Source organism: Hibiscus syriacus, unplaced genomic scaffold (genome assembly GCF_006381635.1).
Source record: "Hibiscus syriacus cultivar Baekdansim isolate YM2019G1 unplaced genomic scaffold, ASM638163v2 tig00003480_pilon, whole genome shotgun sequence".
Lineage (NCBI taxonomy): Eukaryota > Viridiplantae > Streptophyta > Magnoliopsida > Malvales > Malvaceae > Hibiscus > Hibiscus syriacus.
The window spans coordinates 55,001-69,347 of record NW_024061973.1 but is presented as its reverse complement, the minus strand read 5'-3'; the positions used below and the strand labels follow the sequence as shown (position 1 = coordinate 69,347).

Genomic DNA, 14,347 nt, shown 5'->3' with positions numbered 1-14,347 from the left:
AAAAATCCACACCTATGCAACATGTTGATTCTGATAACAAATCATCTGATTATGAAGCGATCTTTTAGGATGATTTCACAGATATTGATAGTTCTTCTGATACCGAGGAAATCCTGAATTCTGATTCTGATGAGGAGAGTAAACTGTTATACTTGACAAAAATGGGATTCTCAGAGGCTGAAACTTCAATAACCATGGAGAGATGTGGTTCAGATTCATCAATTGCAGAATTGACAGATTTTATATGTGCTGATCAAATGGCTAAGGTTACTGACGTACTTCTTATGGTAGAAGATAGGAAGCCATTATGCAATGATCCCAATTACAAGCAAAGGCAAAACTTGGGCTATGATTTGTGGAAAAGGAAGAAGCAGAGGAAGCTTGAAAAGAAGCTTCTTAATGAAGATGATCATGCAGTTCATCTTTCAATTCCAATGATCGGTTCTGTAGTTCCTACCAAACCAGATCAGATAACTCAAAGAACACTTCCAGAAGATGCTATTGGCAAATTCATCTTCTAAACTCAATGATTGGTTCTGTCCAACCAGATCAGATAACTCAAAGAACACTTCCAGAAGATGCTATTGGCAAATTCATCTTCTAAATTCAATGATTGGTTCTGTCCAACCAGATCAGATAACTCAAAGAACACTTCCAGAAGATGCTATGACACTGAAAAGGGCTATATAATTCTGCCAATTACGAACAGAATTTCTCTTATTCTGTTTCCTCCATGTGCTGATGCTTTTCCATTGACAAAGAAATGATGGCCTCCTTGGAATCCAAGAACAAAGTTGAACTGTTTATAAACATGTACAGGAAGTGCCAAATTGACAGAAAGGATCTGTAAGGTTTTTTGAAACTTATGTCAATGAGCCACCTTCGAGTATCCAAAAGTATGTTCTTGATGAATGCTGAAAATGGAATCTAGTATGGGTTGGAAGGAATAAAGTTGCTTCACTTGAACCTGGTGAGGTGGAAATGCTTCTAGGTTTCTTTAAAAACCATACATAAGGATCTGTTTAGAGACATGTTTTCCAGTGATATCAATATCTTGTTTCTTTTTGCTAGAATCAGTGCTGCAAAGATCGCTTTCTACTGTCTTAGTATATCTTTGAAAACAGATGTGCAAGAACTGAATGGTGATCGGTTGGAGCAATTGATGAATAGATTTGGCGGATTCGACCTTGTTGTCGGTAGCATCCCGTGTAACAATCTTACCGGAAGCATAAACATCATCATGATTAACTAGAAGATTTTTGTTGGTGCATTTTCTTGTAATGACTGCTACGACAGCTGTCTCTTCTGCTGCTCCAAAATACACACTGCCATATCTCACTCTTCCTTAACTATGGAAAGGTTTAGTTGATGGTAAAACTGGTTATCTCAACTTTTGGAATCCTGTACAGCATACAAGTGTAGAATCTGTTCCAATATCTTATTCTGTGCCCTAAGTCCTCAAATTCAAATTCAGCAATCTTCTGAAGGACATAATGGGTATCATCTTGACAAAGAAAGTGATCGGCATATAAGAATTAGCAATGATGTATCAAGACTTGAGCCAGCATCACGGTATAACCAGAGTGCAGGTAGTGACTTGCTCATGGTTCTATAATGTAATCTTCTAGAGAACATGAATTGATGGTTGGAGAAAATAATATGTCTGGTGATCCTTATTGCCCTCAGTATGAGATAAACGATCTTTCTTGATGAGCTGCTAATAATGTCATAGGAAAGTGTCACAAGTTCAATTCTCCAGACTTTCTGGCTTCTTGGACCACTTGCCTTCAAAAATGTGAAGTGCTTCATTATTCTGGCTTCGTTCATTCTTTTTCTACAACAGAGGTAGAATAAGCAACAATTGCTTTAAGGACCTTCCTCATTTGAGACTATACTGTTTGAAAATTTTTTCTCCTTTCTTTATTGAAGAATGAAAGAATTTTGCAAAGTATTACCCCTTTCAGGTTCACAATATAATCGAATCATAAACAAGGAGTTTAATGAATATCAAATAAATCAACTACACTTTTAAATCATTCAAAAATCATAGTCCTATGGCAAGTGTCAAAATTATTGACTGATTTGAGGTGTAGGTTGATTTTGGCAAAGTAGGTTCTTTCAAGTTGGTTCAGTATGTCGCTTCGAGCTTCCACTAACTTGAAGAAATGGTTGTTATGCTCATCTTGTAGAGATGCTTCTCGTTTCCAGAATCTTAGGAACGTTTTTGAGATGTGTGGTGCTTTATTAAGAGCTTAAGATCGTCTCTTATGTCGTTGTTGCACCATTCAATATTCGAGCCGCCTTTTCAGGTTTTCAACTCGAATCCTCCTTTGATTTCAAGATGTTATTTAAAAATTCATATCTTGAACCCACCTTTATCATTTTTCATATCATGCATTAAAGATTTTAAAAACTAATTTTTGCAAATAAAAATCAATCTTGGAAGGCGGAATGAATTCTAAAGATATCATCTTTTACTTAGAAACCCATGTATGATTAGAATGGACTTTTCAGGTACGTAACGTAGGCCATGGCTTATGGTTACGAAAGAAAGGGATAAAAAGGCCCAAATAAGTGTTTAAGGGTCATCAAACCAAGGATCAATTCATTCTGATGCCGTCAATCTTGTTTTGTCTGACTTGGATCTGCCTTGCTGAGGAATTTTCCATCAACTGGATCCCTCTAGAGTGCCAAATTTTGGATTCATTTCCATTTTCTCATATCTCCAGCATTTCTTGCTTTTCTTGTTTGTACTTGATCAACCTTGTAACTTGAGGCTCAATAAATCACCCATCTTTATTCGATTTTCCTTTTTCTTTTTCTTTTTCTTTTTCTTCTTCTTCTTTCTTTGCTGGATGAGTATAATACTTCAATTGCTTTGAGCACCTCTTTTTCCTTTTGCATTTTGGAGGTTTTCCATTATTCTTGATTGGATTGATCTTCAAGCACTCTGTATTTGACATACTTTGTAGTTCAAAACTTTCATGACTTCATGGAAACTTGTCTTCGTAATAAAACTGTATTGACAATCTTTATTCTTGTGAACCAATATCCTTTACCTTGCCCCCTAATGTAGAGGGTGATCCTTGGTTAGGGTTGAATTAGAAAAAACATTATTCAGGCTCAAATGGGGACAACAAAGGATATATATATATATATATTAAAGGATAAATGAAACAATGCCGTTCATCATCTCATACACAGAAACCTTTGTAAAAAGAGGTATCCACAGGGGGATGAATATTCAAGATTAACTTTATTTACATGAAAAAATGTAATTAATGCATGATATATTATTTCAATCAATCACTTTCCCCTTCTTCTTTGAGTATGCCCTAATCACTCGAAATTATCATCAATGAGTTGGTCCATGATGCCTCATCTAGTCTCTTCTTGCAGTAAAATTCACGAATAATTAAAAGTTTGGTTCTTTTGAGGTTTTTTTTTTTTTTTTTTTTTTTTTTGGCTTGGATGGTTTTGTATTTGGAAGGATAAACGTGTGACTTTTAAAGTCATGTATATGGTAGAAGGTAGTATCATGAATCGATCAACTCTACCCGAAAAAATAAACATCTAGAGGTGGTGTCTCAAAAACAGGTAGAGACACTTCTTCAGAGTCTCAGATAAATGTAGTGTCAGGATTTGGTTTTGGTAAAGGTCAAGTAATTGGCATTGGATGGGATATGGAAGATATAATTTTACCACTTGCCAATAGATCTATAACTCTTGAAAAATTAAAAGAATATTTAATCTACTTGATACTCAATAATCTCAAGATTAAAATTTGACTCCTTGCTCATAACCATAAAAGAAACACATATTTATTTATTGCACAAAAGGCGGAGAAAGGAACAAAAAACATATTCAAACAAGATGCTGAAAATAGAAAGTACTACAGTGGTATATAACACTTCCACTTGTTTATGCATCATTATTCCTCTATTATTGGGTGTGTTCTTGGCCCAGGATTTTTATCCTTATTTGCCCCCCATTTCTTGATCGTTTCTTGTGTCAAGACTCCCTTGTCAACGAGCGTCTCTATTTCCTTTAACAGTGACCAACAATTCCTTGTTGAATGTCCAGATACTCCCAAGTGAAAATTATATAAGCTATTTTGATCATAGCAATGGATATAAGGCTTTGGTGACACCTTCACCAATCTTGGTGAAATATATTGACCTTTAACCAAATGAGGGTACAGGTCTGAGATAGATTCTTGAAAAACCTTCAGAGTTTTTCTCGCTCGTGAGGCTATCACTTTCTTTGATCGTTCTGAACGAATGAATGCTCTCATGTTATCGAGGGGGTTCTGAATGCTCATTTCAGCTATAACTGGGGTAGTGTTCACCAGACTCCTTGGATTGCCCCTTGAGACCAAATCTTGAATCTGTATTGAATTACCATGCTCTTTAATAGGTTCTTGATCATCAGACACTATCACATCGAACTCATCATTATCATTCAAAACCTTATTCATAGCCTTCACAGTGGGATCCTTTAAGGGTTTCTCTCCATAGAGTACAACATTTATCAGGTCCATCAGTTTTGTCATTTGCTCTTTTGAATCATTATGGGATTTTTTACTTGATCAATCATCTCTTGTTGAGTCTTGATAAGTTGCTCTTGTAGTTTCTCAATTCTACCAACCCTTGCTAAAATCTCATTCATGGTTCTTATCCTTGTTTAGGAAGACCAAGTTAGCTCCACTTTGATTTCAGAAATTCTATCATGGAATTCTCCACGAATTACTCTCATGTTTTCATGTTTAAATGTATGTAAAATAGTTTAAAACCAAATGTAATTATGTAAAAATGAAAATGTAAATACAAACGTAAAAAATGCAAATGCAAATTCAAATGTAAATATGTGAATGTAATAATAAGCATACAAATTGTGCAATACAAATGCAAAAATGCCAAATGTAAATATGCAAATGTAAAAATGTAAATGTAAATTATTTAAAATACCAGAATAGGACATCCAGTTATATTAAGACTGCCCTTTTCTTTGATATTGAAAATAAATAAACATTATTATTTAATTAAATATGTTTTAATGCATGATGTAAATTTAAAAATGTAAATGTAAATACAAACGTAAAAAATGTACAAATGCAAAATACAAATGCATGTATGATAAGGTGTTACTGAAGAGTGATCATCTTAGAACAGATTTCATTGAACGCAAAAGTTTCGGTACATAAAACAAAACTTTACATATAGGGATATATTTCATTCCTAAATTCTCCAAAGCCAAATTAGTCTATCAACTTAAGGGACATATTGCTTGTCTGGACTGTAACCTCTTCCATGACATTCTCTTTCATTTTCTGTGTCACTTCTCGGAGTTGCTCATTTTCCTTTGTAAGAGATCTTTTCTGTCCAAGAAGTTCTTGAACAAGATCTTCATATATGTTGCAGCTCTTTTTCATCTTGGTGACCCCTGTTATCCATTCTTCTGGGGTACCTCCTAGGCCAGCATTTTGAAAGGCTTGACTGATCTTCTGAAAATCTTCATGCATGGTTTTCATTTCTGTGCTCAATTTCTTGTTTTGGTCGTTCAAGTCCTTCAAATAATATGCTTGAGCTTCATAAAAATCTCCACTACTCTGAATACCCTGACTGATGCTCTTACCATAGATTGCTTTTGGTATCAATCTGGTAGGATCTTTGTTTAATACTTTTGGTATTAATATAACCGATTCTCTGTGTGCAGAACTTCCCTCGATCCTCGTAGTTTCTTCAAGATGTCTTTCCTTGGCCGCATCATATTTTGTTTGATCATAAAACTTTTTGTCCATTTACGATTTCTTTCCAATATGATGAACAGTCTTTCAAGCCAACACCTTTTGGTTATGCCATGATCATGTAATGCAAACAAAAGAAATCAATATGAACATATTAAAAAAATAGAATAGTTAGTACCAACTAAAAAAAAACTATATATCAATGTATAAATCTTAACCTCATGCTTTCTAGTTCCATGCTTTGTTTGGAAAATTTAACCTAACTGCATGATTTCTAGTTCGCATGCATTTATTCAAGAAAAAGAAATAAATTAAAAGCTAGAGTTTATTTCTTCTTTGTGTATACCTACTGACAAAATTTCGGCATGGTTTCAGATCGGGAGAGTTTCTAGGGTTTATTATATGCAGGTTTTCAGTTCTAGGAGTATAGGTACTCGAACTGTCCTTGTTGATACCCCCTTGGGCTATCAAACCCTCGATCATAGTCCATTACAGACTTAAACGGATCGAGTTCAATTCGAGGGGATACATTTCTCTATGACTAACACGGAGAATAAATTCTCACGAAGACATAGAGCATATGAACCCCAAAAGTTACTTGCTAGGTCTGACACGGAGAATAAATTCTCACGAAGACGTCGCTTTCACTCCCACTTAAAAGGGACAACTCAATTATAGAGCTTTATGTTATGCAATGCAAGTGTTGTGTGTGAGGAAAAATGTTAAACTTTTGACATAAAAATAAATACTGAAATAAAATACTTGCAAATAAAACATATAAATATTATAAAATAATAAATATAAAAAATTTGAAAAGAAAGAATTAAAAATTAAATATATAAAATTTTTAATTTTTAATAGAGACAATTTATAATTAATTTTTAAAAGTTTGACCAGTCCCCAGCGGAGTCGCCAAGCTGTCGTAACCGTTTTTCGTCCGGGCACGAAATATTTATTTGGCGGGGAAATTAATGTTAATAAATAATTTTGAAAATAATTTGGGAGTCGCCATCAGCCTTTTGGGTCAGGTAGGTTGAATACCTAAAAAATATCTTTTAAAAGAGTTTTTAAGAAAACATCAATTAAAAGATAAACTGATCTGCGTTTTAACCATTCTTTTTAATAATAAAAAGGGATTCGTGGTCGGTTACGTTTAGGGAAGGATTAGCACCCCTATAACGCCCAAAATTGGTACTTTTTAATTATAAATTGTCTCTATTATTAAAATTTTAAAAATTCAAAAATATATTTAATTTATAATTCTATTCTTTCAAAATTATAAAAAATATTTATTTATTTAAAAATATCCGAAAAGAACTTCTAGGTGCCTTAAGACAGTTCTTTTCTTTGATATTGATAAGTATGAATTTATATAATATTGTTTAATTTTTAATTTTAAAATATCAGAATAGAACATCCAGTTGTATTAAGACTGTCCTTTTCTTCGATATGGAAAATAAATAAACATTGTTAAATAAATAATGTATATATTTATAATATAGTAAAACAATAATTAAAGTAATGATTGAAAATATATTAGAATAATAAAAATTAAGTTAAAACATAACTAAACAATGATTAAAAATAAATAAAATAATAAATGTAAAATTATGAACATAACCTGAATCATCATAAAATAAAATTACTAATAGTGTAATTAATCCTTAATTAATTAATCAGTGATTAAAATAAAATTTATCAAAGTTTAAAGGCTCTATCTCGAATAAATAAAACTTTAAGTGCTAAATGTAATTTAGCCTTATTTAATTAATCGGATTAAAATAAACGTTAATAAAATTATAAGGTACTAAATCAATTATTTACCCTAAATATATATATAAACTGATAATGACTAAAATGTAATAAAATAAAATTGAATGATATGATTAAAAGAATTAAAACTTGCTTTTAATGACTAATTTGTAATTTTACAAACTAGGAGTGACTGCGGAAAGGGTTTACCCATGATGGAAATTACACAGATACCCTCCCCCTTAAACGACGTCGCACGGATGAGGGTTTATAACCCTGAATGCCTGGCCCGAAGGGCCAAGCTTCTCATTTGCCTCATTTCTTTCTTTCTCAAGACGAGAGAACCAGAGTTCTCTCTGGTTTCTCTCTAGTTTCCTTCGCCGGAGGGAAACTGGCGGCCATGGGCCACCGTATTCCGCCGCCGGCCACCGCCGCCGGCCACCGTAACGGTGGTCGGAATTCACAAAAAATACCCCCAAAACGTAGATCTAAATGCCCTAAGACCGATTCCGGTCTTTGTTTCCATAAAAGACTCCTAATCGGAGTAAATCTACGAAAATACCTTCGGTATTTTCTGTTCTCCGGCGATGTTTAGTGCTTCCGACGGTGGTCAAGGCTCCAAGGGTAAGTTTCTTTTCTTCTTTCTTTGTTTTCTATTTTTTTTTCTGGTTGTTGGTTGCTGTTCGTTTGTGTTCTTTTCCTCCTCTATTTTTTTTTTTGTTCTGTTTTTTCGTTCTCTGCCGTCTGTGGATCCCTTTTTGTCTTGCAGGTGGGTGGTGGCTTTTATAGCCACCACCGGTGCGGTCATCGGACTGGTCCGAAGAGGGGGCTTTGGTGAGTCACCGGACTACCAGTGGTGACTCACCCCGTAGCCTTGGCGTGGACGGCCGTCGTTGATCTTCTGGAGCCTTCATTCGGGATGTGGCAGCGGCGGAGGCGGTGAGGGCTTCTGGAAGCAGCAGCGGCGGCGGTGGACGTGTCCCTAGGGTATAGATACCCTAGGGTTTCCTCTGGCAAATGATGGACCGTTGGATCAAACCAGATCCAACGGTTGAGATTGAAGATGGCGGCTGGCGGCTGGCTAGATTTAGGGTTAGGGAACCCTAACTGGAAACCCAAATATTTAGGGTTTCCGGTTGGATTTGGACCGGTTTCAGTTGGTTTGTAACTGAGCCGGTTTAATTGTAACTGGTTTGTATTTAATATATTTAATAATAAAAATAATAATAATAATATTAATAATAATTAATAATGATAATAATAATAATAATAATAATAATATAATAATAATAATAATAATAATAATAATAATAATAATAATAATAATATGGATAAAAATTTAGTATCTTCACGAATCATACCCGTTTCTTTTGCAATTGAACAACAGATATGGAGGAGCGCCGAAGATTCACCACTGCGTATTTGGCATCTTCGGGTTAGTTATCATTCTCTGCAAACTGCATATCAAGTATAAAAAGAATCTGAATACTATAGGAAAGTATGTTGCTTGTTTAAACGGTGATTTTTCTGGGTTGCATGCAGGAAATGAACACAGTGACGCGGAAGTGGAGCAGCTACTCGTCAACGTCGAGAAATACACGCTTGCCAATCATATGTTTTGGGGCTTATGGGGAATCATCTCGGTAGGTTTTTATTCACACCTTTTCACTTAGCTTTATGGCGTAAGTATTGAGGGAGCAATCCGGTTATGGAATGTACAGGGTCATGTAAACAAGATAGAGTTCAACTACTTGGAGTATGCGCGGCAGAGGATTCAACAATACTGGTTAACTAAGCCCTTGCTGCTGGGTTATTCACAAATCCAACCATAGATTTGTTTAGTTTACGTTCTACTGTAAACCTACACCGTTATCGCTATGTTACTTGGACTCGTGTGTTAAAGTTTAATCTACTTGCCCAATTCTTTTCGCTCTTTTATATATATACACACAAGGGGGGGGGGGAACTTCAATTACAATTTAGTAGAACTTAAAATACGACATTGTTACTTAATTGTTTGTAAATACTTAATTTTATTTTGTGTTGATTGGATAATTGATTTGTAAGTGTAATTTAGATAATTTTTATTTTTTGTGAATATTATAGTAAATAACCCCATAGACTCAAGATTGTTTTTTTCTTAAAACAATTGTAATTTCATTAAAAACAATATGGGTCTCAAACATCTGATAATAATGTCGTCTTTCATGCATGTTTTCTTCTTTAATAATAATGCGTGTCTCTGCTTTGGCCTGCATTTTTAATAAACAAATACAATCAAATGAATACGTAGAATCTAATGCAACAAGTTGTTGGCATAGGGTTTTGGGGGCTCTATGACTATAAAGATAAATTATTATAATGAAAGTGAATTTATATATTTTGTAATTAATTCATATGGTCTATTTACTCTATTTTTAAAGATATCATTTTGATAAAATTAAATTTTTATTTTTAAAGTAAACTATCCTTTTATATATATTACAACCATTTATATTTAAAAAGGCAATATTACATAAATCATAGTATTATATAGTATATTACATTCACTAAAAGAAATATATCATGTCATAAATACTTAATAAAATAAATAAATTGCAGGAGTTATTTTAAGTCCAGCTCTTTTGTATTTCAGTGGATTGATTGATTATTTATATATTTTTAGGTTGAATAACTCTTTTATTCTTAAATTTTAAAAATATTTTTTTATTATAACTTTTGATCTTTAAACTTTTATTTTATCAAATTAAAGTAACTATCGAAAATAATAATAAAATCGCTTAAAGCCATTGGTCTCAAATCCATGACTCAAACTGGTTTCGAATTTTATTTCATCAAAAGTATTTGGGTCCGTAAAGGTGAGTTGTGGAGAATCCCCATTTTTTATGTTTTCAACCAATTTCATTATTTTAATTAATTATATATATGAATTTTGATTTTAATTTGATATTCAAAAACCATAAATACCTTATTTGATATAAAACTACTCTTTTTTTTAATTTTTATATTGTATAAACAATTGAATTAACACATGAAAATCAAGTAGATTGTCTTATATATAATTATATTAAAATTAATTTTTATGTGTATAATTATTACATAACCAAATATAAAACATATACGGTATTATATTATTCAATGGGATCAAGACTTATGTAGAAGGAGAGACATGCCTAATAATTTCTCAACCAGAGAAAAATGCTGTTGTCTTGTTGTGGAGCCCAGGGGTCCTATCTGACTTAAAGTGAAGGGCAAAACCATGAAATTTGGGGCTGACAAAGATTAATTTGAGTTAAAGCGAAGGGCAGAACCAAGAAATTTGGGTCTACAAAGACTAATTTGAGCTATTAATTGCCAAGAGAAGCTAAAACTAAAATCAGATCATTTGGAGTGAGTTTAGTATTGATTTTGAAAAGTGATGTAAAAAATATTTTTAAAAATATTTTTTAAAAGTGAAGTTTAAAATTTAAATAATTAAAATCGTTGTTAAAAAATAATTTTGAAAAACTAAAATGTATATTTTAGATATAATGTTCTAAATTAAAAATATATCGTTTAAATAATATTCACACTTATTAATACTATGATATTTGAAATATATCAATTTAAACTATAATAAAAATATAAAAAAAATATTTTAAGATAACTCATTAATAATATTTTTATATGTGAAAATATAAAAAAATATACGTACACTGATGTAAGTATGTATTTATTTTAGGTATCAAGATATTAAGAGATGTACATACTTATAATGGTGTAAGTATGTATTTATTTTTAGGTATCAATATATTGAGATATATACATATTTTTAAAAAGTTTGGATTTTGAGAAGATTTTAATACATATATTAAAAATTATTATCACTTGTAAACATAATTATTATTAAATTAGATATATATTAAAAACCAAATCATTAACACAAATCTATAATTTCATATATTAACCGAGTGCATAAGGTACAATATAATAAAATAATTCACCCAAAAACAAGGCTGGAAGCAAGGGTATTTTCGTAATGTCTTCAAAATTCCAAATGCAAAAGCTAAAAGCACCTCTCATGCAGCTTCTCCGTTTGAGTCCATAAACACTTTTGAAATGGTTTTATAAGCTATAAAAGCAATTTGAGATAATAAAATTCTTTTTAACCGAAAAATTAATATTAAAGGAACAAAAATTAAAAAAAATATTATAAAAACGGTATTAAATCAACCGTAAAACTGATATTTCTAGTTTTTTTATTTCTAAATTTACATTTAAAAATAATTTTATATTTTTATCATTACTAATGTATGGACTCCACTTATTTGTCTTAGAAAATAACTTTAAATTCATTTTTTATTAATTATATACTTATACTCTATTTCAATAATTTAATACTAACGTCTTTAAAAAATAATTTATCGTTTAATAATTTATTTTAATTAATTAAAAGTAAACAATTATAATTTATTATTAAAATATTAATAGCGAGTTAAATATATTTTTATTATAATTTTTTTTGTATTTTTATTATTGTTTAAATTGATTATTTCATATATAATAATTGTTTTTATTTTGTTTTAATTTGAGGTAAGTACAAGGTAGTATATGTTCAAAGATGACCCTCAACCTTTCAACATTGAACGCTCACACTCCTGATATCTATGGTGCTCGAACTTAGATCCTCAAGAAATAACAACAATTCCTTTACCATAGAGACCACTTGGTTTGTGCTATTTTTGAATGGTTAAAAATTAAATATATCATTTAAATTATTTTATTTTAAATTTTAAATGAGTGATTATTATTAAATTAGAATAATTAAAATATTATTTTAAAACCCAAATGTTAAATGATATTAGTAATATATTTTTTCTTAATAAAATATTTCATATAAAAATATTACTAATGAATTATCTAAAAAAATTATACTTTTATTATAATTTATATTGATATATTATATGTCATTATATTAATATGTATAAATATTTAATTTATAATATAATATCTAAAATGGTGGAGAAGATTAAAGTGTTTGAACCTGGTATAAATGTTAAGCAATTATAAATAAATAAATAATGAAATAAGGTTAGGGTTATTGGGCTGTGATGGAAATTCGAGCCCAATTATGATCTGTTTTGACTTCAAAAACCCAAGCACAAGTACAGTGACATATAACAACCTGGTGTCGAATTTATTGAGATTTCCGCATCCAATAAATTAAATTATTTAAAATATCCATAATCCCAAACTATACCCATGACGTATAAACCCAATAAGGGTAAAACAGTAACTGCACAGAGAAATTAACTTATTTCCTGCTTCGAAATCTTCAAAAACTCTTTATGACATTAATGTGAGATTATGCCTCGTTCAAGCCAAAATATTTTTGGAGTTCCCAAAACCCCCTAAATTAAAACCTTTAATTGAAACCAGTGCCCTAATTTATTCATCAACAGCTCCATTTCTCAAGACCAAGTTTTGTTTTTTATAAACATTTGCTAGGCTGCTTCAATAACAATCTTTAAAATTATTATATTATATTTCTTAAAATTACTAAATTAATTGTCACTGTTACTTAATATTATTAATTGTTCTTAATAAGAATCACTAAAACAAAACTTAATATAATGTTTTTTTAATGACGTACATGATAAAAAGCGATTAAAATATAAAAATTTATAAAACACTTGCTTATTTAAATAACGAAAACATATATATATATATATATATATATATATCTAAATATAATGACGCTGTAAAAATAAAATACGGTGGTGAAATATTTATATATTTCACTTCCCCTAATCTCAGCATGTGAAGTGAGGCTTCCACAAATTATAACTTTGTTTTGCCCCGCTCCCAAAGCAAACCCACCACCCTTTCCTCGGTAGTCAAATCCATATTATTTATATGCTTACTTTAACTTCACCCAACAGTGATTTTTTTGTTTTAATGAAAAACAGTAATTTTGTCGAAAGTCATTATTTCTTTTATTTAACCATGATTCAGAAACAGGAATACCTAACTTAAATGTTCCTCTCTAAGGATACAAGTGTTCTGTTATTTCTAATATAAGTCATATCTAATTTGATTGTACAAATATTTATAATAAGTTATAGGGTAAAGTATATAAACGTTCACAGATTATAGGACGTTGTTTTGTTAAGTTTTTCGATTATTAAATGTTACAAAATGGTCATTCGACTATAGGATATTGTTTAGTTGAGTTCCCAACTTTTAAAAGTTATAAAATTATCACATGCCTATTTATATGTTCAAAATTCATCCTTTTTCGTTAAAATTTGACTATCGTATGAATTGAACGTTAACATGCTAATTGGACATGATAAAATAATATTTTAATGACGTCTATTAACATTGTCATTGCTTTTAAGCAATGATTCGATGACATAGTATTTCAAGTAGTGGCTCGGTGTTATAATGTAAATGGGGAATTAATCCATAAAATACAACTCAAAGAGTTTTGAGATCAAATTTTATCATATCTCAATCAACAGGTTTACATCTAGATCAGACAACCATCAATTTTTAATAAAAAATTAAGAGTTTGAAACATATGAATAGTTGAGTGACTATTTTATAATTAATAGTCAGATGACTTAATAAAAAAACATCCTATAATTAATAGATTATTTTATAACTTTTAATAATCGAAATACTCAACAAAATATCTTCTTATCATCATAATACAATTTATATATTTTATCCTAAGTTATATTACTTATAAAATTCAATACACTAAATCTGATATAGGAAAACTTAACATTAAGGTAGCGTTTGGTTCGCATGAATCCCTTGGAATTAGGGGGAATTGAAATCCAATTCCACCACTTTCCCATGTTT

General features: G+C 30.8%; 1 protein-coding gene and 1 long non-coding RNA gene across 2 annotated transcripts in view; one reads left to right on the top strand and one right to left on the bottom strand.

The window, feature by feature from the left end:
- The window catches only part of LOC120177924, a 31,733-nt gene that overhangs the window by 7,027 nt on the left and 10,359 nt on the right, over positions 1-14,347 (bottom strand). The window lies entirely within an intron of this gene.
- Positions 8,852-9,449, top strand: LOC120177915 (probable choline kinase 1). Its single transcript, XM_039183905.1, has 3 exons — positions 8,852-8,933; positions 9,041-9,141; positions 9,220-9,449. The coding sequence occupies exons 1-3, from the start codon at positions 8,888-8,890 to the stop codon at positions 9,328-9,330; spliced, it is 258 nt and encodes an 85-aa protein (XP_039039836.1). The 5' UTR covers positions 8,852-8,887; the 3' UTR covers positions 9,331-9,449.